Source organism: Betta splendens, chromosome 13, assembly GCF_900634795.4.
Source record: "Betta splendens chromosome 13, fBetSpl5.4, whole genome shotgun sequence".
In the NCBI taxonomy this organism is placed as follows: Eukaryota; Metazoa; Chordata; class Actinopteri; order Anabantiformes; family Osphronemidae; genus Betta; species Betta splendens.
The window spans coordinates 18,939,392-18,962,228 of record NC_040893.2 but is presented as its reverse complement, the minus strand read 5'-3'; the positions used below and the strand labels follow the sequence as shown (position 1 = coordinate 18,962,228).

The window sequence follows — 22,837 nt, the reverse complement described above, 5'->3', positions numbered from 1 at the left end:
GCGGGCGGCCTGGAGGCCCATCGCTGCACTTAGCTTCAGCCCCTGCTTTCAGTGTGTCGTCAACAGGGATGTAGACTCTGCTTAGATTCTACCCGCGGTCTATTTGCAGAATCGCTGCAACGAAACCAAAGCAGAGGTCCGACTACGGCTTCTTCATTGGCACAGTCACAGTCCAGAGGCGGAGACGGGTTAAAGGGGAAAAGTGCAAGTGGAGGCTGATAAAACATGGACGTCATGGTCCACAGCCGGTGAAAGATCTCAGTAATTATCTGCCATGAAAAATGCATGAGCTCCTCTCGCGTGCCTGCGTGTTCCAAGTCAAATAAGAACGGATGAATATCGGATTGTGCCATTTAATATCTGTAACTCGGACTCGTGGGTTATTAGTCGGTTTATTGAAGTCGTATTGTAACAGACAACACAACGGAGCGCAGACGCTGAGTCCAGGGAGAAGGTTCATAACTCATGGGCGTGTGCCGCGGCGATAAAAAGATAATTACACGCAGGGCTGTGCCCGGAGCTTGTTGTGCGGTTGCTAGGATACGCAGGTGTACGGCTGCATTAATAACACGGTGGGGTGCACGACGCGCCGCGTGTAGGTAGGAGATAATTGCTTTTCATTTGCGTTAATGACTTGAGGACTGTGATGATTGAGGTCCATTTTCAGGTGAATCACTGTGCAGCTGTTGCGCCTTGGCTGTTTTTAGCTGCCCACTAAAAGCCCTGTGCCTGAGCGCTCCCCTCCGTCCTCCGCCGCTCGCTTTCATCTCCGGCCTCAGCTAAGTCTCCACCGTACTCGTACCTCTGCACCTGCCTCCCGCCCGCTCTCACCCTCTTAGGGTGATGCCATGTGAGCTCTCAGCCCTCTCTATCCCGGCTTAGCGGCCACGTGGCCGAGCGGATTACATTCTTGACATCACTGTGCCAGATGTTTATGACTAAAATAGGCAGAAGCTTCAGCCACAACACTAAGACAACGATGCTGATCCTGAACTGTGGGTGGACTCAGCCTGCTCGGGTCTGACTCCTCCAGAATCTACACTTTCCTCATTACCTTCTCCAGGAGATTAAATTGACCTGTTTTCCTCTCTTCTCACTTGATTGCTTTTTTTCCTGTAGCTTCTTTCCCCAGATCTCTCCAGCGAGCCGGTATGGAGATCAAATAGCCGATAAGCCGCCCACTGTAACGAACACATTAGCGAGATTAAATTGGCCGTTGCTGGTTCATTTATTAAAAGGCTCTCGGTGCTGGGTGGGAGGTCTACCCGGTCGTGGGGCCGTGTGGGAGGGGCACAGGCGCTAATGAGGGTTGCAGGGATCTTTCTGACATGCTGCCGGCTTCCTGTGGGGATTTCAGGTGATGTGATTGGGGCAGGGCCTGTTAAGGAGCGATAGCGGGCAGCGCGCTTAGCTCTGGCAGCGGCTGCGCCGGAGATTTAGGGCTTAGGTGATTGTTAGACGCGGCTCAATTTGTTTTGAACTACGGGCCTGTGTTTTCCGCAGGGCTGCTTTATGTGGACGTCGACTCTTTCCCCACTTCGTACTGCACTCTCAGCAGTTTAAAAGGGGGGGATTAGACACAGCAGTGCCTCTCCTCGTCTGCCGGAGAGCACGGCCGCCTAATCTGCGGCGCTGAGGAGAGGATTTGGGAGAAATGACCTGTGCTCACTTCACTTTCTCTTGCTCTTCGTCTCTGACCCTCCAAGCTGAAACCCGGCGCCGGATCCTCGCCGTTCCCCCTCACGCCCACTGGCGCCGTTTCATTTTCCTTGCTGATGATCAGACTCATCAGCATGCAGCACCACGCGCTGCTCCTCAGGACCATGCAGGCTGGCAGACAGGCAGGGCGTCAATAGGAGCCCCAGCATCAGGCTGCTCCGCGAGGCCTCCAGCCCCGTCACCCACGGCCCTCGCTCCCCTTAATGAACACGTAATTGTTGAGCAAGCAAAAGAGGAACCGTGTACGCGAGGAGGAAACTATTAGGTGAGAGGTGTAAGAGAGAGAGAGAAGCTCAAGGACAGAATGTTCCAGCTGACAAAGTCACACGTGTAATAGCCCTAAAGTGTGCGATGAGGTACAGGTGTCGTAGACAAAAGAGCGGAAGAGGAACGCTGTGTGTAAATGGAAGGGAATGCTGGGAATGGTGCTGGGAGAGCAGGTGGAGGGGGCCAAGCTACACGGCAGCCTTGAGGTGCATTCAGGGGCAGGAGAAAGAAGGAGATCAAGGCCGCGGAGCACAGGAAACGCAGGAGAAAAGCCTTCAACGCGGGAGGAAGCAGCGCCAGCTTGGACTTGGAGTTGATGAAGTTCGGAGTCACAGCGACGGCCTCTGATGAAGCACGAGGCGCCTCTGCAGCTCTGCACGCGGTCACACTCTCCCGTGGCCACCCAAGTGGATTTGAAATGAATCTGCGCTCTGATTGCCGAGCTCCGCGCTGCAGACAGAGCACTGGAGCAGAGACGCAATCCACATGTCTGCATTAGCCGAGATGCTCCAGGCAATGCAGGGGAGGCCATCTTTACCGGGCGAAGATGATGGATGCGACGTAGATGCGCTTATCTGTCATTAAGCCCCGCGCTGCCCTCCCTCAGCCGCTCTGCGGGGGGGCGGAGGGGTTTCAATCTGACTAGTGGAGAATATAACTCTACTGAGACATGCTGAGGCCAACTGCTAATCAGTCATGTCTCTATGGAGAAGACATTGACTTCACAGTGGGCGCATTCATGTCTGCGGCTGCCTACTATGCTCTCCGTCAGTCAAGCCGCCAACCTCGCTCTCCCACCTCCTGCGCATGGCTTAAGTCTGGAGCATCCTGCTGCTTCATTAAAACAGATCCCCAAATCCTAAGCAGCACCGTGATGGCGACTCGGAGGCGGACTAATCCCCGCGCTGCTGCATGACTGGGCTGCAGGGTCTGCCTGTCAGCTCCCAGCGCCTCAGTAATAGCACAGTGGCGCTAAAAAGGCTCCTGAAACATAAGGACGGGAAGTGATGAGGACTAAATGGAGACGTTGGAGGGCGGGTGGGGAGCGGAGGGGTGGAGCTCGGTGGAGGCGGCTCGCGGCTCACAAGGCTCTATAATTAGCCGCAGAAGATCAAATGACTTTTAATGGGTTTGTCTGAAAACAGCCGACTATTTCAGATTTGCACTTGGAGCTATATTCATATCTCCTCAAACTAATGGCGTCCTCTCGAGTGCTCCATTGGTTTTTATCTCAGATCACGGCGGCCGATAGAGGTGCTCGGGTTGTGTAATTAAAAAAAGTGGCGTCTCACGGAACCGCTGTGTGTGCAACAATAGGATTCTACACCTGCTGTGGCCTGACGTGAGGCGGCGGTCGTGGTTCACGCCGTCGCCGAGGCCGTGGGAGTCATTTCCTCTGGATGTTTCACGGAGAATGGGTTTATAATCACTCCCTGTGATAGATAATGGAAACCTCCACTGGTCGTTAGTTAGAGAATTAGTAAGAGACGCCACAAGGATAATATGAGGGCCATATTAAAGGTGCCGCCTACAGTGAGACGCTGATCCACATGCACAGACACGCTCAGGGAGCTGTGCTCAGCTGATCAATGGATTAGAAAGAAAAGCAGGTGAAGGTTCTGATGAGCTGGTTCAAGGTTCAGATGTCAGTCTGTAAACGAGCAGCCTTCCAGCTGGTGCGTAAGTATCTGCATGCCTTGAATCTTGTTTACTGCCTGTGAGACAGGACGGGGAGTTACCGCACATGAAATGATCCATCTTAGTCAAGTGTCCTTCATTTCGCTGTTTGCATTCAAGCTACATTAATTCCCTATTTCAGGCAGAAGAACCATTATGTCCAATGAGCTCCGCTTGGGTTTTAACTCTCATTTATGTTTTGCCAAGCATGGTTTCATTGGCTCTGTGAACGCAGGGCGGGGCTGTTCAGGCTTTAGCTCCTCATCATGCATGAACACCTCTCGCTGAATTAATTACAGTGAATAAAGGTAGCAGCTCAAAGACAGGGAGGGGAATTTTCTCAGACATCCGAGTCGGAGGAGCTTCTCCATCCTTCATCGCTGGTAGGTGAAAGCTCCCCTTTTGTTCCGTCCGCGTCCCCGGTGGAGCGTCCTACAGAGCTGCTGTTTGTCCTTGGCCACCTTCTCCTTGAGAAAGTGCTGCATCAGACGGGCTGCTAACAGGGCCGTCACAACGCCTGAGCACCAGCGACGGAGGCGGCGGCGGCGGCTCTCTCTGGGGGGATACAGTTACACTGCACTGCTTCTATCTCTACCGGTCTGACATTTTCATTTCCCTGCGCTCTCCTGAGGAAAAAACGCGATGAACTTAAAAAAGGCAAGAGAATGGAGCCCGTGGCCCCTTGGGTCCAGTCTGATGATGACCAGCAGGGCGCGAAGGGAGGAGCGATGAGGGGAAGCGGCGCTGGAGCCAGCGTGCCCTGTGTTCCCAGGCGGCGGAGGGAGGATTTGTCCAGCATTGCTCAGCAATGACAGAGCACACAAACCCAGTCACCAGGAAGGAAAGAGGACCCAGAAGCACCGACAACCCTCCAAGTCTCACATCATCACAAATGAGGCACAATGGCTGCAAACACGGAGCGTAGACCGTGACGGCAACACACTAAAGATCCCAATGTTGCCTGAGAAAGTAAGAATGAGACCTATGATGTACGATGCACAAGGAGACAAATATACACACAAAGACAGACGGGGCCGCCCACACACTGCAGCTCACGCACGGAACCAGACAAATCAACACATCACCAGAGCTTTAGGAAAAGACATCACCAGCGCTGAAGCCTGGAAAACTGGGGCCTGATTTGAATTCTCTTGTTCAGCGGAGACACGATTCAGTTGAAGGCGCGTTCAAACGCTGGTGAAAAGCAGCCCTCCAGTATTTTATGCTCTTGCAGTCTCTTGTGCGCTTGAGCGCGCAAACTGCGGAAAACAATCCCTGACACACAGTCAAAGCGGCTCTCTGATTCCGAGCTGCGGCCTCCACTCTGTGCAACCACAATCAGCGGCAGGTCTCATCCGAGTGTGCGTGTGACTCACTAATCTTCCCAAAATCAGGAGTTCCCACTGAATGGGACGAGGTGGGGCGGAGGACGGGGCAGGTGGTGCCATAGGCAGGCGCACGAGCACTACAAGTCACACGTAGCACGCCAGAGATGTTTTATTCATGCGAAGCCAAACCCAAAGCAGCGAGAGTGAGTCACGGAGCCACAGGGACACACAAAAATCGAGCAGGGGGTTCAAAGGGTTTAATCCGCCAGCGCTGATGCCAGTCGCATTCTGAAGCAAATAATACGACACTGGTTAAACATAATAAATAGATTAGAAATTCAATCAGCCAGGGAGGGGCCGCTGCTACTGATTCACACACAACGAGCACAACGAGGCGCCTGCACTTCAGGCTACGCATTCCTGAGCACACAAAGTGACCACAGGAATTCTCATGCGGCCGAGCGGCGCCGAGGCGCTGCCAGAAGCGACTCGGTGCCGAGGTCTTCACCTGAGGAGGGCGGGCGCGGGCCCGGACCGTACCACCGCGGCCCGGCGCCATTCCAGCGATGTGCAGCCATGAGAGCGGAGGTTTGAACTCGCTCACTCCTCGCCAAGTCCCCGTCGCCCCCGATCCCTCACCCAGAAAAGAGGACTAAATATGTGATGAGCTGAGCTGTGAGAGCATTCGACACACAAACACACGGCGCACACGGCGGGCGCAGACACACAAACATGTATTTCCAGTTGCAAAAAAAAAAAAAAGGAGGCAACTGTGCTCAGGGTGGATAATTAGAGCGTACGCAGAGCGGGGAGACAAAGCCTGGCATCGTGAGAACAAGGCTCATCTGATGAGGCCTCTCCATTTAAATCCCCAGGATGAGTTGAGAGCGTATCTGCCGGTGGAATCACTCCAGGAGACATGCGAGCACAGGCTCAGAGGCACAAGCACACATTCACTGAAAGACATAAAGCCGAGGTTGAACCAGGAGGAAATAAAAGGACGGACAGGGACTTGGATGTAATCAGACATCCTGTGCTCCAGTCAGACAACGCTGGGGACCGTCCCTGGTGCTGCTCGGGTGGAGGTCGCCTCTGCTGGGTCTGAGCGGAGTGGGAGCAGGCAGGGCAGCGCTCCGGGTCGGTACCTGTGCAGATCCATAAGCAGCGGCCGCTAAGAGGATTCACAGGGACGCGCGCGGGGCCACCGAAAGCAAGGTTTCCGGCGCTCATCTAGAGCGGAGGAGCGAGCGATGGAGCTCGGCCGATGGAGCTCGCGCTGCGACCTTCAACGCGGGTCACAGAAACAATCAGACGCCGCAGGACGCGCTGGACCGCGGTGACGCACTGGGAGATCGCTCCCACACGTGCAGTTTGTTACAGCTGTGAAGCGGTGAAGCCGTGTCTCGATCACCTCCGTGTGATAATGACGCGGCGCGGCCGTTCACGCCCCACAAAGGCCCCGCGGCGAGGCGTTCAGGCGCTAACGGATGCGCCCGCCTCGACAATCACAGGCAACGGGTGACATTCATTCACAGTCAATTGTTCACTATCGGCACACAGCCGGAGCACATACACAGGCGGAAGCACACTGGAAGCCCTCGTTGCTCACCTGCCTGCACAAACGGGCCGAGCCCCACACACGATCTGATAAGAGCAAAATTGCTGCTGCAACCGAAGAGCAACGAGCTCAACGGCACAGTGGTTTTCTGGCGTGAGCCGTGCGATCCTGCATTTCTTCATGTTTATGAGCTGGATCTGCTCTTTGTTCCTCGGCCTCGTTACGACTACTATACAGTAGGTTCATAAGAATTAGACGTGGACGGCTGCTTTCCTAATTCAAGGTCAACACCTTTTATTAGTGTCCCTACAGAGGATGTACAGGCCCACTGAGAGGACGACGCCAGCGTTCTCCTTCTGCTTTCATAACAGCCACAAAAATCAGATGTTGTGTTGCGTAACCCCGTCATTTTACAGTGCGTATCCTGGCTGTGGTAATCTCTGCTTGCTTAAGTCTGCAGAGAATAAAATGTCCTGAATGCACCAATGTTCCAGATATTCTGTATCCCATTAATCCAGTGGGAGCCGTATCAGCAAACGCTCCAGTGTGATGCAATCTGCTGGGTAAACCTATGTGTCCACAGCAGCAGCGCTTCCTGGATGTTTAACAGTTGAGTAAAATGAAATCCTGTGCGTTGTGTTTTCGGAGGCAAACAGTGGTATGAGTCAGAAAGACTCTTTTGGTGAAGCCTGCGACACAGGGATGCTCCGATGAGAAGAAGGAAGCACAGCTGAAGAAACAATTTGGCACCTAACAGGTATCTGTGAAAAAAAACCTGTTTGCACATCTGTAGTAGCCAGCGAATCCCAAAACAGAAAGTAGGAACTGTGAAACAAAGGCTGCTTCAATGACACCTCTACAATCACTATCCAGAAATACAGAAGGAACAAAGGAGGGTGGGAAGTCCCCTATAACCCCCCCCCCCCCACACACACACACACACACACACACCCACACACACACCACCACACACACACCACACACACACACACACCACCACACCACACACACACACACCCACACACACAAACACACCCCCCACACAACACACCCAACCACCCCACACCCCCCCCCACCCCCCCCCCCCCCCCCACCACACACACACCCACACACACACACACACACCCACACACACACACACACACACAAAACCCTACACCCCCCCCTCTCAACAGCTTGTAAACTCCAGCCCAAGGTCCAGGGGAGCGAGAGAAGTCAGCACGTCAGCAACACATCCACATCAACAAGGCCCCGTCTGCACCAGCAGCTTCACCAACTAACAACAGTCACCAGCAGGAATTCAGGCGAAGTTCACACCACTAGGAATTACGCAAAAACGCCACCGCAGCTCTGGATGAGGAGAAGACACGTTCCAACCTTTCTGCATCTCCATTGCTTCACTTCACCTAAATCAATACAATCTGCTCGTTAGGTTTGCCCTGTGTCCTTCAACTACAGTGTGCACCTCCCTGTGGTTCTGGCAGGACCATTAATCCCTCTGTTTCATCAGAGTGACTGACCAGGAAAACATTTATTGACTGATTTCATCCATGAATCATCTCAGGAGAGTTCCTATTGATCAGCACATCTGACGGAGGAGGCGATCGCTGCAGAGAGGACACGTCGTTGACAGAGCAGGCAGCAGAGACTTGACTTGGGCTGGAGCACGAGAACCATGATTCCACAGCACACACGAGCCAATAGTGGCTCAAAATGGCCGAGATACTTCTGTCGAGAGAGAGAGAGAGAGAGAGAGAGAGAGAGAGAGACCTTCCCTGATAACAGCTGTGCACGACACGCCACAGTGCAACTAGGAGGCGTCTTGTTAGAATGTTCAGTCACAGTTGCTTGAACACTCGTGTTTACCCTGCGAGGCCGTGGGGGGCTGTTTGCTCTGGAAAGGAATGAGTGCATTGTTATCCGATGATGCCCACGTCTGACGCTGCAGGAATCGGTGTCCGGGGACAGTAATTGGTGAGCCAGCGTCAGGCAGCTACTGTGTGTGTGCTGGTTGGGTCCAACCAACCGACTCATGCGGCGCTTTTGTGGTTCGTACGAGACACAGTGGACCCTCCCTGCTTCACAAGTCTGGTATGAGCGCCGGTCATGCTGCTATCAGGACACGCTGACGCTGGAATGCCCAGGTCAAGGGTTTCCTCCACACAAACACGGGGAAGACACAACCTGCAGCGGCCACAGCAGGAAGCAGGATGTTAGAGATCAGCTGCTGAGGTCCCGCGTGTCCCCAAAGGCCTGAGCCAAACGCCAGTCGTCTGTCATGATTATAATAATATAATAATATTATTATTTGTCTTTCAATTGATCTGTGCAGCAAACCCCACTTCCATTCTGTTTACAGCACCATCCACTTCCACATTGTCCAACTGAAGAAGCCAGCAGGCTGCAATCACTGCTACAGCATGACCTGAAAGCAAACTTATTAATATTAACTACATCTGACATTATATCAGCCTCCGTGAACACATTTAAAGCACTAACAACTAGATAACTGCAACAGCCCATAGAAATCCCTAATGTATGGATTACAAATGATCAATATCACACTCCGTTGGAATCGTTCAGGCAGGAATAAACAAGCGTGATAAATATATTGTACAACCACATTAAGCGAGGAAAAACTGGGTATTCGCTGGGATAAGCAGCGCGCGACGAACGACCAATGCCTCGTGTGCTCAGAGGACGAACACAGGCCGAAGTGTTTTGCTTCTCTACAACACCGACGGTTGGATCCACTTCATATTTAGACCCGCAGAATGTTTTAGATTACTCACCTCAATATATCCGGCCAGCGCTGGGACCACAATGCCCAAAATCACGACAGACAACGCTGGGACGGAACCCATCTTAGAGGATCTCCGCTTATGCTACTGTAAATAACTTGTATCCTGAGAGCTATAGGTGTGAGGTGGAGTCCAGAACCAGCAGCACGCAGCCAAGCGATCCAATCCACGGAACAACCTGATATTCAGGGTCACAGCGCGGATGGACGGTTCCGGCTCCGCTTGTTTTGTTACCCGAGCTCCACTGAAAATGTTGGAGGGAGACTGAGAGTCGCTCTGTGGAAATGTGGACTGCGTGTCTGCGCCTCCGCTGCCTCCTCCCTCCCTCCGCTCATCCGATCCACGGAGCAGCGCGCTGCGCCACCGTGCGCAAAGCTGCGGCAAAGCTGCACGCAGACCCACGACTCTCATGGGCCTCAGTGCTTCGTTAGACTTCGGGATAATATTTTCCTTAAGTTTAAAAATTGCGCTTAAGTGGGTTTCACCTTTATTTAAAAGTCTTTGTAGGTAAATTTGATTAGATTATCAAAATTATTATTACTCAGATTATTATTATGCCAAGACATAAAGTGTATTAAAAGTCCTTTTTATTATTTGTTATCCAATGATTTACTGCATAAACAAACGCATCGTGTAAATGTAATATTTTCTTTACGCAGGGCACTGACACTGAACGCATCAGCAGCTGAACGTCCTTAACATTACGCCACCTGGTGGGTGATGTCGATTGTTTGATCTGTTTGTCTCCTGCTCAGGCGAAACCACAGGAAGGAACACAGCCAAGGAGGAAATCATCGGTCATCGTTGCCATAGTTTTAAATTAATACTTTTAATCAGGACTGCAAGTAATTCAGACTGAATAAATGTTCTTATGTTGAATACGATTATATGTGTAAAATATAAAAAGTTAAACTAAATATAAAAGCTCTACAACTACTATTAATACTTCGTACATATATATTCCACTTATGAATTATAAAAAAAAAACGAACACAGTGTGCATGAGTAGTGTAGATGAAGTGTAGATGAATTCCAGAAGAGCATTGAGTTACATTTGTTTTAATCCCACTGAAGATCTTTCAGTTTCCGTTCGCTCCGGTTATTTTATTCTGAAAGGAGTACCGGAAATGTTTGTATCCCACAGTGTTGACATAGACGAATAGAAACAGCTCCCTTCACATCTTTAATTCTATTGGACAACAACGGCGTCTGATTTTTCTGATTGGCTCCGGCCAGATCGATGAATACGGTTAACTCTGAATAATAAAACGTCGACGGAATCATAACTTGCTGTTTAACCATATCACTACACAAACTCGATGACTACGTTTGAGTACAACTAGACCCAAGGAATTTAAAATAGCCTACGTTGCTTTAGCTCTGTATAAATAACAACCAATCCCAAAGCACGCTTCTGCGTGTTACTAGGCAGATTATGTTAATATATGCAATGCAGCCATCGCTGCAGCTACCATTCTGAGGTAAGAACAGCCTTTTATGTTTTCCACATAATGTAAGAAAAACCGGGATTGCTCCGAGACCGATTGTGTAGCTCGACTGTTTGTTATAGTTACTGTTGTATAAATTAAACGTGTGGGTTGTTTGGGCCCGTTTGTAACGATACAAAGTCTACGTGTTCGGATGCAGTTGTTGTTGTTAGTCCCACCCAAAATGGAGCCTGTCCTTCCTTGTTCACGGTAGACTTGAAGGGCTGGACTCAACTAGAATGGGAGCACGGGTGGATCTACCCAAATAATCCGGACTTTTACCGCCTTCAAACCCACTTTTGTCGGAGAACGGAAGACTGCGATCCACGTCCTGGACCCGGACAAGTCATGTTTGACTCCAAGGTCGGCCTTACAGTGCGCCTATACGGCCGTAATGCTAATTCCGCGGTGCAGTAAATGCCCGGGTTTCTGCAGCGCTGGTTTGTGTGGTATGGTCCGGTTGGGACCGAGAACCTGCGGGGTTAAAATAGGGGGGGATTGAGTTTAATATTGATTATACCAACCAGATTTCTGAATGAGCGCGCACGGTCGCGGTTTCTCGCCGGGGTTTTTGTGCCGGCGTGGGGTTGCATTTAGTGGCCGTTTACCGGGCGGCCTCGTGTGCGGACGCGGACCGCGTCCCCGCTCGTACCCCCGCTGAGAGCCGTGTGTGTGACCGCTCTGAACGCGGGCACACACGCGGCTCTGATCCGGCTCGCGACCCCTGTCAGCCCAGCCGAGCCGAGCCGAACCGAGCCTGAACAGTCAAAAATGCCCGGCTCTCGTAAATCAGTGGTGTCCGCTGCAGTGTCAGTGGTGCAGCCGAACACATGCTCGCTGCACAGACCAACGTGATAAATGTGCGACAGCGGAGTCTCCATCATCACAAATATAGTGTGATTCCAACACATTTGTACTAAACACGATGTTGCACCCCAAGGCGGATCATCCATATATTAGAATAAGACACTATAGCCTTCCATTAGTATGACATTCATCAGAATCACCCACATGTTCTTGTGTGTTCATTCCAGAAGCCTCTGGATGCATCTGGAGCCAAGTGGTAGGTGACGTGCTTGGCGACAGGCCCGTCATCCTTCTGCTATGGAGACCAAGCAGGAATCGGCTGCCGTGTGGAGTCAAGCTGATGCCAGTGATTCCAGCAACGCCACACAGGTCTGCCTCCCCATCTCTGCTATCCTATTAGGACTGTAATCGAATAATGATGCAGAAGCACTTCTTCAAGTCTGTCTTCCACACACCACTGCTGCAGTGCTTGCGATTTCACCATCACAGAAAGACTCCTCATCGTTTGCTCAGCACTTCTGTTTTCTGTATGTTTTAGGGAAACAGCCTGAGGAGTGCAGGGCGTATAAATGGGCCCGACTCTGATCCCACAGGTTGTTCATGGTCCTTGTATTGTGTGTGCATGTGCCGTGTGTTGCAGGTGCATTTTGAAGGTGGCACCGTGGCCCAGATAGTGTACAGTGGCGATCAGGCGGACCGGGGACAGCAGCAGGTGGTTTATACAGCAGATGGGAACTCCTACACCTCAGTAGAGCCCGGAGAGCACACCCTGGTCTACATTCATCCAGCCGATGGCACCCAGGTACGAAGAAAAGGGATTTTTGCTTTTAGCAGAAGTTTTAAGCATTAAGATAATCCATACATTATATGTCTATTGGTGATTTGCATAAATGTGTAGAACTGTTTTTCTTATTATGTGTTACATTTCTTTCTTTCAGACTGTATTTGCTGATCAGCCTCAAGTTGCTTATATACAGCAGGATGGGACAACTCAACAGGTACACGTAGCAGACAGTGGTTTATCGTTAACTAGCAGTGTTTCAAATAGCTCTTAGAGAAGCTGAAGGCGACCGAATCTCATCTGTAGGTAACAGTTTTGCTGCCTGGAGGGCAGAACATGAACGCTGCCAATCTGCATGTCCTCAGTAATGTAGCTGAGGCTCCACAAGCGATCTTGGAGCCAGTTTCCCAGGTGAGGTCGCTGTATTTGTGCCACTATTGAACTCTTTTGCTCTCGTTTTATGGCAATGACTTCAGAGTATCAAAAGCATTGATGTTAGGGATAAGCAGCAAACAAATAGTGTGCTGGAAAGATGGTAAAGATAAATTTTGTATTATTCCTTTGATGAAATGATCAAATCCACAGGAGCAGCTGTCTGTGTCTAATTCCCTCACCTCCTTGGCCGACATCACGGACCCTCCCACCAGTCCCCTGGGAGCCACAGACTCCACAGAAGATTCTGATGAAGAGGAGGATGAAGAGTCAGAAGTAGATGACTGGGAGCCTTCTCAGCCTCAGGCGTTCAACCCACACAACCTCTGTGAGTTCAGCCTCCAGTGCTCACGACGTGCTCGTGTCGCACTTGTGAAGCAAAGAGCAGAACAGCAGTTTGTGAATTAACCATAGATGAAATCAGCGGTTCTGTGGCTCCTCTTGACAATAAGGAAAAGCTGTACACTGGTGCTTGTACAAATAAACACTGAGAGCACATTTTATGTATGAAATGTCTTTGTTTTCTGTCTGGATTTCGCCTGTTTGTGACCACCAGGGTGTGAGGAGTGTAATGCTGCCAACCCCTCTGTATGTCTGAAGCACGGCCCTCTGCATCCCATCCCCAGTCGCCCAGTGATGTCCAAGGCGCGGGCCAGTCTGCCTCTGGTGCTCTACATCGATCGCTACCTTGGTGGGCTGTTCTCTAAGAGACGCATCCCAAAACGCACACAGTTTGGTCCTGTGGAGGCTCCTTTGGTCCCTCAGAGTGAGCTCCAGAATCACTACATACATCTCAAAGTAAGGAGCTATCATTATCATGAAGATCACAAAGCAAGTTGCACTGTTTCCCCCTCATGCATCTGATGTGTTTCTCACCTTCCTTAGCTGTGCACACTGGATACAGAGAAGGATGGAGAAAAGTCAGACGACACGTGGCTGGACCTTTCTGATGAAGACAGCTGTAACTGGATGATGTTTGTGAGGCCAGCTCAGAACCACCTGGAGCAGAACCTGGTGGCTTATCAGTACGGTTCAGAAATATTTTACACAACCATCAAGAACATCCAACCCAAACAAGAGCTCAAGGTCAGTCATGAGGTGTCATTAAAGTACAAACGGATAAAGACAAAGCAGAGCTGTAACAGAAGTAACTCATATCTGTGTGTATCTCTCCACAGGTGTGGTATGCGGCATCGTATGCTGAGTTTGTAAATAAAAAAATTCATGATGTTACAGAAGAAGAGAGAAAAGGTAAGTGAGCAGATTGTGCCCTCTTTGTATATCATCAACATCTTTTCTGTCCAGTTCTTCTTCCATGACTTTTGTCTGGTGCTCACTCTTTGATGTTTCCTCAGTGCTGCGGGAGCAGGAGAAGAACTGGCCTTGTTACGAGTGTAACCGCCGCTTTGTGAGCTCTGAACAACTGCAGCAGCATCTCAACATGCATGATGACAAGTTAAACTCTGTTTCCAGGTAAAGCCTTTTTAATGCCCTCTGTTATTTTTACCACCACAGAGCCTGTTCTCCCTGTTGACTGTTTTGTTCCTCTCTCAGGTCCCGTGGCCGAGGTCGAGGAAGAGGCAGGAAGAGATATGGTACAGGAAGAAGGCCAGGACGCCCACCGAAGTTTATACGTTTGGATCCCCCAGTAGAGAAGGCGGTAAGGAAGACCGAGCTTTCAAAACAGATCTACTGTTTTATGCACAAATGCATCACAAGTTGAGCTCTAAACATAATTCTTTTTAAATTCGGATCAACTTTTAAACAGGAAATGCTGGAGCTGACTGAGAAGCCACTCGAGGAGCGAACAGAGGGGGTTCAGAATGGGCTGACTGTGGTAGAGAAGGAGCCAGAACCAGAGCCAGAGGCAGAGACTGAGACCGAAGCAGAGACTCAGCCTGTACCTCCTGCAGGGGAATCAGTGACTGAGCCCACCACTCCGCCCTCCAGCACAGAGACGCCTGTGCCCTTAAAGGAGGACCCGGGACAGAACAACCAGCCAGAGACCCACCTCACATCCCAGGACATGCGTCGTGCCAAGAGGATACGGGTAAGATGTGAGAACTTCTGTGTTCATGGAAATGAATCTCAGTGGCTAAGCTTTACAGCCATGTGTCTCTCTTCCTAAATGCGTGCTTCCCTTAAAGATGGATGTGCAGGTAGGTGTGACCTGGTGGATGGCAGACAAACATGAGGTCCAAAGAATATCTCATTTTTAGTTTTCATTTCTGTGCAGCATTTGAGAATATTCTCTCTCTCTCTCTCTCAACCGTCTGTCAGCTTCTTCTAGTTTCAGCAAAACCAAGTCATATGAACACTGATTGGCTTGTTCCTTCTATTTGCTCCTTTCCATCTCAGAATGCAGCACTGCAACATCTTTTCATCAGGAAGAGCTTCCGTCCTTTTAAATGCACCCAGTGCGGCAAGGCCTTCAGGGAAAAAGACAAGCTGGATCAGCACCTGCGGGTCCACGGCCGGGACGCCTTCGTATTCTCCTGCCACCATTGTAGCAAGAGCTTCACAAGCGTCTTGGCTCTGGAGGACCATCTGCTGGTGCACAGAGGGAATCGCTCTTACTCTTGCCTCTTATGCCCAGAAACCTTTGAAAGGTCGGACTTGCTGAAGGATCATGTGGTTGTGCATGCTGTGAACGGCTACTACACGTGTTCCTCCTGCAAGAACAAGTTTAGTGACTACATGCAGGTCAGTGGGACATGTGACTGAGTGTGATTTTAGATCATCTCAACAGGTTTTGGGAAAAATTAAGGCATTGGTTCAATGTTGATACTATAAAATCTTGTTCTTTAGATGAAGAAGCATATCCGCTGCTTCCATTCAGAAAAGGTCTTTCAGTGCTCTGACTGTGAAAAGTCCTTCTGCCGGCCGGACAAGCTGCGTCTGCACATGCTGCGCCATTCTGACCGCAAGGACTTCCTGTGCTCAACCTGTGGTAAACAATTCAAGGTAAGGTGCATTGGAATGTAATCTACCGCTGGCTCATTCTGTAGCTCTTATGTGACACTTTGTGCTCTGTGACATAAAGAGGAAAGATAAGCTGCGGGAACACATGCAGCGCATGCACAACCCGGACAGAGAGGCAAAAAAGGCGGATCGAATCCAGCGCGCCAAGATCCTCAAACTGAAGGTGCCTGCCTCAGACTTTGAGAGCTTCATGTTCAAATGCAGAGTGTGCATGATGGGATTCAGGCGCAGAGGAATGCTGGTGAGAAACAACTCAAGATTATTAAGTGTTGTTGTTAAATTGTGCTGTACTTACCTTTTACTTCACTTTGTTCTGTCAAAAGGTGAATCATTTGTCCAAGCGGCACCCGGAGATGCGTATTGATGATGTGCCTGAGTTAACGCTTCCGATTATCAAGCCCAACAGGGACTACTTCTGCCAATACTGTGACAAGGTTTGTCATCATTTGTGTTTATTTAGTATACATTTAAATGGTATTCCTGCATCGGTGTAAAAACCATGCAACATTTGCTTCACTGTAATCTCTGATCAAAGGAGACCGGCTTCTAGAAGTAATGAGCTGATTTCTGTTCAGGTGTACAAAAGTGCAAGTAAAAGGAAAGCCCATATTCTGAAGAACCACCCTGGTGCAGAGTTGCCCCCCAGCATTCGTAAGTTGCGCCCAGCTGGTCCCGGTGAACCAGACCCCATGCTGAGCACGCACACCCAGCTGACGGGCACCATTGCCACTGCACCAGTGTGTTGCCCACACTGTGCCAAACAGTACAGCAGCAAGGTCAGACGCTCATTTTTATAACTTACAATTTACTGACCTGTAAGGTGTGGACACGATTCACCATCCATGTGTTTATGTCTTAGACTAAGATGGTTCAGCACATTAGGAAGAAGCATCCAGAGTTTGCCCAGCTCGCCAACACAATCCAGGCGCCTCTGACGGCTGCTGTGATCAGTAGTGCCCCTGCAGTCATTAGTGCTGACGGTACCACTGCTGAGGCTGTAGTGGTAAGAATACCTTACACATGTTCCTGTTGCTGACAAACCTTTTCTTTTGTCTAAAGTTGCCAACTGCTGCCATGATTTATAGATTTACCCAAAGGTTTTAACTGGGATTTGATTTTTTTTACAGACCACAGATCTGTTGACTCAGGCCATGACGGAGCTGTCTCAGACGTTGACCACAGACTATCGGACTCCACAAGGGGACTACCAGAGGATCCAGTACATCCCTGTCTCCCAGGCAGCAGGCAACCTGCCCCAGGCGCAGCACATCCAGCTGCAGGTGGTGCAGGTGGCGCCGGTAAGAGCTTTCCATTGTTTTATGAAAGTGTTTTTTAATGTATTTTGGAGAAACTGCAGATATAGACTGGTTCTGTGTTACACAGGCGTCATCCCCACATTCCCAGCACCCGACAGTAGATGTGAGTCAACTGCATGACCCTCATGGCTATAGCCAACACTCCATCCAGATACAACACATCCAGGTCACCGAGCCCTCAACCACAGGACAGGCAACCACACAGGTAAGTCCTCTTTACATTGCATTAAGGCCATGAGTTTAATTCCCCTTGTTTCTGATAAAACACTGAGATCTATCAGTCTCCATAACAGAATACTTCCTCTCCCTCTCCCAGGTTACTGGGCAGCCTCTAAGCCCTACCTCCCAGCAGGCTAATCAGGAGCTGAGCCCTGCCCAACTGACCCCTGTGACCTTACCGCAGACCCACACCTTGCAGACCACCAGCACCCAGCAACAGGGGACTGTGCAGCATACTTACATACCGGGAAACTGGAACTACAGAGGCTACCGTGAGTCCCCCACGTGCCACGGCATCAGTTTGGCTGATGATGAACTGACTTCATGCTAATATTTGAAATTGTTACTGTTGCAGCATCTGAAATTCAGATGATGGCTCTACCTCACACCCAGTATGTGATTGCTGAGACCAGCACACCTGTATCTGGAGTCAACAACAACAACCAGGTCAAAACGGTGAGTACATGCTCTCACATACCTGTTGGGTTCAAAGATCCACAATCTCAGCATCTATGTGTATCTGCGCCATTAAAATGTGTGAAACTTGGTGGTTGATGGTTTGAACTTAACCTTTTCGCGTCCTGCAGACACACTACGTCATCTCAGACGGCCAGAACGAACTGGAGACGAAGCCTGTTCTTCAGAACACGACCCAGGACCAGGCTGAACATCTGGAGGAGCAGCCGGCCAATCAGCAAGCGACCACACAGTACATCATCACCACAACCACCAACGGCAGCGGCAGCAGCGAAGTCCATATCGCAAAACCATGAACTGTTCTTGATGAACCACTGAATGATGCACATGCAGAGGACCAGGGATCCGTGTACATACAGAGATGAAATGAAATGAGAAGATGATCGAGGAGAACACAGTTTTATGTGTCTAAGAGAAGAGAGGCTTTGACAAGACCTGAGGAATATTCCATCAAACACAGGGGCCCTGTTCAAGCCTATAAATCATGCAACATTAGGAAGATCATGTCTGGAAAAGCAAGTTGATCTCTACTAATACAGATGTGGATGCCCATTTCACATATTTAAGCCACAGGCGATTCTGGAAGCGTTGTAAAGTATTTGTAAATGAAAGAAATGCAGAATTGAAAAATACTGAAATCAGTTGTTTGAATGAACTCATTTTGATTTAGCACATCCTCTGGACTATTGTATGCTGCCATTTTCTTTAATTAATTTTATCTTTGAATTGTCTCACACACCCGTTCTTAGGATTTCAACATCAGTTCCACTCATCAAGTGCCACCAAGGGCTTTAGGTTATGTATTAATGGCCTTTGTTTTCACAGTGAGTTCTTATGGATGCAGTTAATCCTCAAGTGTTGGACACAAAAGACTGACAGATTTGAGACAATGAAATGTGGAGGTTTCTCTGCCTGAATGTTTGGGGTCTGTTTCACCTCGGTACTCATTCTGTTATTCTGTGTTAACAACACTCAGTGATGCACTGTGTCCTGCAGGTCACTGCAGCAGATGGAGATGCTCAACGTAAGAAATATGATTTTTAAGGGGTATGTTCCTTGTGAAAATGTAAACCCTCTCATTGAGTTTCTCTAGATTATCTTATTTATTTTCTTGTTCATTTTGACAGCACAGGTAAAAGCAGTGCAAAGAGGCTGAAGTCAGATGCTGTTCGCGAGCCCATTATTTATATTGTGACAACTTGTACAAAGTTCTGTTGAATACAGGAGGAATATCATGAGGTCGTTTACAGCAGTTCCTGATGCAGATGATTTTGTTCACAAATCCAAGAATTAAACAGTTTTATAGTATGTGTGTATTTTTATCGTATACTTTAGGACAGTGATTTAAAAAGCATATTTTAAGTTTTTTTAAGGTTCTGGCTGTTATTCTGGCTTTAACTGCTAGATACTTGTACGTATGAGTGGCCGTCAGATAACATGAACTAATGTTGCTTCGCCGCTTCCAGTGATTCAGATGGGAACTATTTAGACGGGGCTATTAATGGAGCGGTTGTTGGCCAACTGGTGGAGCTGGGTGGAGAAAGGTTTGTCCTTTAAACAATTACCCTGGTATGTAAGCACATTCACAGTTCCATGTATGGAATGCAAGAAAAGCAAGAAAACATAACCTTGATTAAACTAATATTCCAGTAAGACCAGTCTGACCAGCCTGTCACGTTCACGAACACGTTTGCAGTGTAACCGTGTGTCGGACAAATTGGTTCGCTGCTCTGGGATCCGGCATGTTTGTGTCTGTGCTGCTCCAATGCCTCAGCTGACGGTCGCCTGCCCCCAAGGTCAGGGTCCAGGTCAGCGGGGAGGCGGCGCCGGGGCCTGTAGATGGATGGAGGCAGTGGGAGAGGACGGGGACGAAGCTCCTGTCAAGAGGAGCCCAGAGCTACAGCGGTAGGTGGAGGTAGAGCGTCACAACGGGTGTGTTCCTCTCTCTCTCAACCCTCACACTGTAACATGGACACTGACTGATGCTGCTCCATGTCTTCTTTTAACCTGCAGCTCCAGTCAGACCCCAGCTGATGTTCAGCCCCACCGCCTCCTCCGGCCGCCGGCTCCCTGGAGGCGCTGGCACAGCGTGGCTCCAGCCTGCGTGCTGTGGTCCGTGTGCCGGTCCGATGCGCCGCTCAGCCCGTCCTCCTTCGCGCTGGACGTGTGCGTGAGGCTCCTGCTGGTGTGTTTGCTCTGGATGGTTGCGGGAGGCTTCGCCCTGGCCCTGAAGCACGGACTGAAGCCGGGACAGAACCAGGTCAGCGCGGCCGGATGGGGCAGGTCTCGCTTGGCTCTGTGTATTTGAAGGTGATGTTTACTCTGATTTTGCTTCAGTTCAGGGGAGAGCGTCCACGGAGCAGCAAACAGGAGGTCGCAGCTGAAAACAGGCCCAGCCAGTGTTCACAGTGAGGCTCTGTTTGCCCATAGTCTCACGTTGTACCATAACAGATGCACTGACACGGGTCTCCTCTCTCCTCCAGGGGGTCCTCAGAACAGCCCCCTCCTCTGGCCGTCACCGTGGCCGACTGCCTGCTCCTGTGTGTGCTGCAGGAGCCGCTGCCAGAGCCCAGCGTGGCCCACATTCAGGCTCTGCTCTGCAGGCTGGAGGTGAGCTGAGAGGAACCCTACACCAGCCAGAGTCTCTGTGCTCACATAGCCTCCAGCCCTTCCCCTCATCTCCGGCGTTCCAGCTGCTATTTGCATGTGTGGAGTCTTGCTTGCTGATATCAGAGATCAGACCGTGCTCTCAGCCCCAGGCAACAGACGCCGCGCCTCAACCAGGCTGGCGCAGGAATTTAGAGTTTTTTATTCCCGTCTGTCTTTTGGTTGTGTGATGCTGATTTTCATAATATTTTAGCACTAGGGGCATAAATGTGTTAATGGAGAGTGAAGAACAAACGGAACCAAGCCCAGCTCTGCCTGTTGTTCACCCAGTCAGTGTCACACGCACTTGCGAAGGCTGCTACTGGACCGGAAGCGGCACCGGACGGGCCGGACCGAGACTCGGCGCTGGAGCACAAAGTGCAGGCCGTCGTCCGGTACCTGGAGCAGAGGTCAGCGCCGGCGCACACACGGTTCCTCTGAAAGCAGCTGGACTGATGCACTCTCTCCTCCAGGACGGCCTCGCTGCGTGCTCTCATCCGGGAGCAGAGGGACTTGGAGGCCGGCGTGAAGGGCATGCTGGGGGGCCTGGGGGGCCTCTGGACCCAGCTGGAGGAGCTCCACACCGGGGTCACGTTAACCAAAGAGGCGGGTCGAGGCTACAGAGACCTGGCCTCGGCTCAGACGGATGCGAAGGTAAATACAGCTATGAAGGTTTGTCCAAACAGTGTTTTCAGCCTTGCCTTATAAAGTGCTTCTCCTTTTCTGGGAAAGACTCTGTTCTCAGTCTCAGCTCACTACAGGAACCGGCTTGAGTCGTGCCAGGCTAATCTGAAGGCCTGCACCGAACGTCTGCAGGTAAAACCCTCCCCAGCTCAGATGCTTCCTGCCGTCTTCACCCTGAACCCCTCTGCCTCGTGTCATAGGAATTAATGTGGAGTCACGCTCACACAAGCAGCAGTGTGAGCAGCAGCGGCGAGTCCCGGTGGCCAGAACTGTTGCTTCAGTCCAACATTGAGCAGGTACGTTAGACAAACAGAGAGCTGGTGGTGGGTTCAGGAACCGGCAGGAACCTCAGCGTCTCCCTCTCTGCAGTTTGACAAGGTGCAGGAGAGCTTCCTGTCCCTGCAGCAGCAGACGCGGACGTTCCAGGCCCACCTGGAGGGCCTCGGACCGGGGAGTCAGGAGGCTCAGGAGGCTCAGGAGGCTCAGGCTGCCGAGGCCCGCTCTGCCACCGCCCCGTGTTCCTCCCGGCCCCCGCATCAGCGCACGTGCGCCTCAGTGGACGCAGAGGCAGAGACGCTGTCGTTCTGTGAGCGGTCGGCTCTGCAGTTGTCCTCCACTATCAAACACCTGCGCAAACCTGGCAAGAGGAAGTGATGTGTCTGTGTGTGATACACTGCTTTCAAATGTAGATCATTTTCTGGTTACTGGCACCAAATGTCAATTTTTTATTTAGTTTTTACCAAACGTTTCTTTGTATTTGTCATTTCACAGAAGGATATATGAGCATTTACACCACTAGGGGGCACCATCACCACTTCTTACAAACACACAACTAGGTCTCAGATCCGTCTGCATTGACCGACCGTGACTCACATACATAAACGTGTTTCTAAGCAGATCGTTAGATTAAACTCAACCTGCGCGACCTCATGGTGTCTGATCAGGCGATAGTGATGCATTTTTCATTTTATTATTGTGCTCCAGGCTTTTGACCAATAAAAACATTAAATATTTTTATATAAGCTGCGTTCTGTTTTCTGTTTTCTATGCTGCAGGAGGAATATGTTACAGATTACACAAAGAAATACCACATTTTCTTCTGTCTTCCAAAATCATTTTTTGTTCTGTCTCACTGCATCAGACTGAGTGGCTGTGATGACTTGAGCCCCTCAAAGCCGGGATTCAGAGGGGCAGAAAGGAGCAGTGGAGGTCAACGCCGGAAGCATTTTTGTTATTACTAAAAACCGAGCGGCTTCCCAACCTCTTTGAAAGACATGTGTGTCTTTGATCCAAATTCAATTACCCTGAAACGTTCTGATCTGGATTTCTGACGTGGTCGGAGCAGAAAGGCCTCATGTCACGACTGACATCCATTTATCCCTGAGAGTCTGTGCAGCGGTCGTGGAGCCATGTCTTCTGACCGTGGACGTTCTGCCACATCCTGCATCATCTTATTCCCTCACGCCGGTTCAGCGATGGGGAACGGTGGAGCCGATTCCTGGGGGATGGGATGAAAGGAATGCCAGCGGAAGCCCTCAGGACGCGTCCTGTCACAACACCAGGCGGGAGCGCGTCACGTCAGACGGACGACGGGCTCGGCCGTATGAAGTCAGCTGCAGCAGCTTTGAATGAAGACAGATCTGTTATGACGTGCCA

The 22,837-nt window shown here is 50.4% G+C and overlaps 3 protein-coding genes across 11 annotated transcripts in view; 2 read left to right on the top strand and 1 right to left on the bottom strand.

Moving 5' to 3' along the window:
- aplp2 (amyloid beta (A4) precursor-like protein 2) overlaps nt 1–9,653 on the bottom strand; it is a 36,374-nt gene extending 26,721 nt beyond the window's left edge. For 4 of the 5 annotated variants that reach the window (XM_029171464.3, XM_029171465.2, XM_029171467.2 and 1 more), the window contains exon 1: nt 9,342–9,652. In XM_029171464.3, coding sequence (XP_029027297.1) covers nt 9,342–9,413 — 72 coding nt within the window. In that variant the 5' untranslated portion in view covers nt 9,414–9,652. Of the gene's footprint in view, nt 1–9,341 lie in introns of all 5 variants that reach the window. The other variant, XM_029171466.2, reaches the window with a different exon arrangement.
- A 1,023-nt stretch (nt 9,654–10,676) lies between these two features.
- Nucleotides 10,677–19,159, top strand: prdm10 (PR domain containing 10). Of its 4 annotated transcripts, XM_055514263.1 has the most exons (24): nt 10,702–10,831; nt 11,052–11,200; nt 11,872–12,013; nt 12,285–12,446; nt 12,583–12,642; nt 12,732–12,836; nt 13,011–13,185; nt 13,414–13,655; nt 13,743–13,943; nt 14,036–14,108; nt 14,213–14,330; nt 14,412–14,517; nt 14,626–14,907; nt 15,216–15,560; nt 15,666–15,821; nt 15,901–16,080; nt 16,163–16,273; nt 16,415–16,615; nt 16,699–16,842; nt 16,967–17,137; nt 17,223–17,360; nt 17,472–17,646; nt 17,730–17,830; nt 17,962–19,159. In XM_055514263.1, the coding sequence occupies exons 3-24, from the start codon at nt 11,942–11,944 to the stop codon at nt 18,145–18,147; spliced, it is 3,504 nt and encodes a 1,167-aa protein (XP_055370238.1). In that variant the 5' UTR covers nt 10,702–10,831; nt 11,052–11,200; nt 11,872–11,941; the 3' UTR covers nt 18,148–19,159. The 4 variants fall into 4 exon arrangements, with proteins under 4 accessions (XP_055370239.1, XP_055370238.1, XP_055370240.1 ...); XM_055514264.1 differs by lacking the exon at nt 11,052–11,200 and having other exon boundaries at nt 10,677–10,831; XM_055514265.1 differs by lacking the exon at nt 10,702–10,831 and having other exon boundaries at nt 10,857–11,200; nt 11,875–12,013.
- Nucleotides 19,160–19,303: 144 nt separating this feature from the next.
- Nucleotides 19,304–22,210, top strand: si:ch211-151h10.2 (uncharacterized protein LOC567699 homolog). Of its 2 annotated transcripts, none has more exons than XM_029171472.3 (9): nt 19,304–19,756; nt 19,865–20,111; nt 20,189–20,259; nt 20,335–20,461; nt 20,789–20,907; nt 20,971–21,151; nt 21,230–21,313; nt 21,382–21,477; nt 21,551–22,210. In XM_029171472.3, exons 1-9 carry the CDS (start codon nt 19,617–19,619, stop codon nt 21,833–21,835), a joined length of 1,350 nt encoding a protein of 449 aa, XP_029027305.1. In that variant the 5' UTR covers nt 19,304–19,616; the 3' UTR covers nt 21,836–22,210. The 2 variants fall into 2 exon arrangements, with proteins under 2 accessions (XP_029027305.1, XP_029027306.1); XM_029171473.3 differs by having other exon boundaries at nt 19,643–19,783; nt 21,551–22,209.
- The last annotated feature ends 627 nt before the right edge of the window (nt 22,211–22,837 follow it).

Bases quoted from the DNA above. Each gene is read 5' to 3' on its own strand.
- prdm10 (XM_055514264.1), top strand. From the start codon at position 11,942: ATGGAGACCAAGCAGGAATCGGCTGCCGTGTGGAGTCAAGCTGATGCC. The intron at 13,656-13,742 runs GTAAGGAGCTAT...CACCTTCCTTAG, and splicing joins ATCACTACATACATCTCAAA to CTGTGCACACTGGATACAGA. The intron at 14,331-14,411 runs GTAAAGCCTTTT...TTCCTCTCTCAG, and splicing joins AAGTTAAACTCTGTTTCCAG to GTCCCGTGGCCGAGGTCGAG.
- si:ch211-151h10.2 (XM_029171472.3), top strand. From the start codon at position 19,617: ATGCCTCAGCTGACGGTCGCCTGCCCCCAAGGTCAGGGTCCAGGTCAG. The intron at 20,112-20,188 runs GTCAGCGCGGCC...ATTTTGCTTCAG, and splicing joins TGAAGCCGGGACAGAACCAG to TTCAGGGGAGAGCGTCCACG. The intron at 21,314-21,381 runs GTAAAACCCTCC...CTCGTGTCATAG, and splicing joins CCTGCACCGAACGTCTGCAG to GAATTAATGTGGAGTCACGC.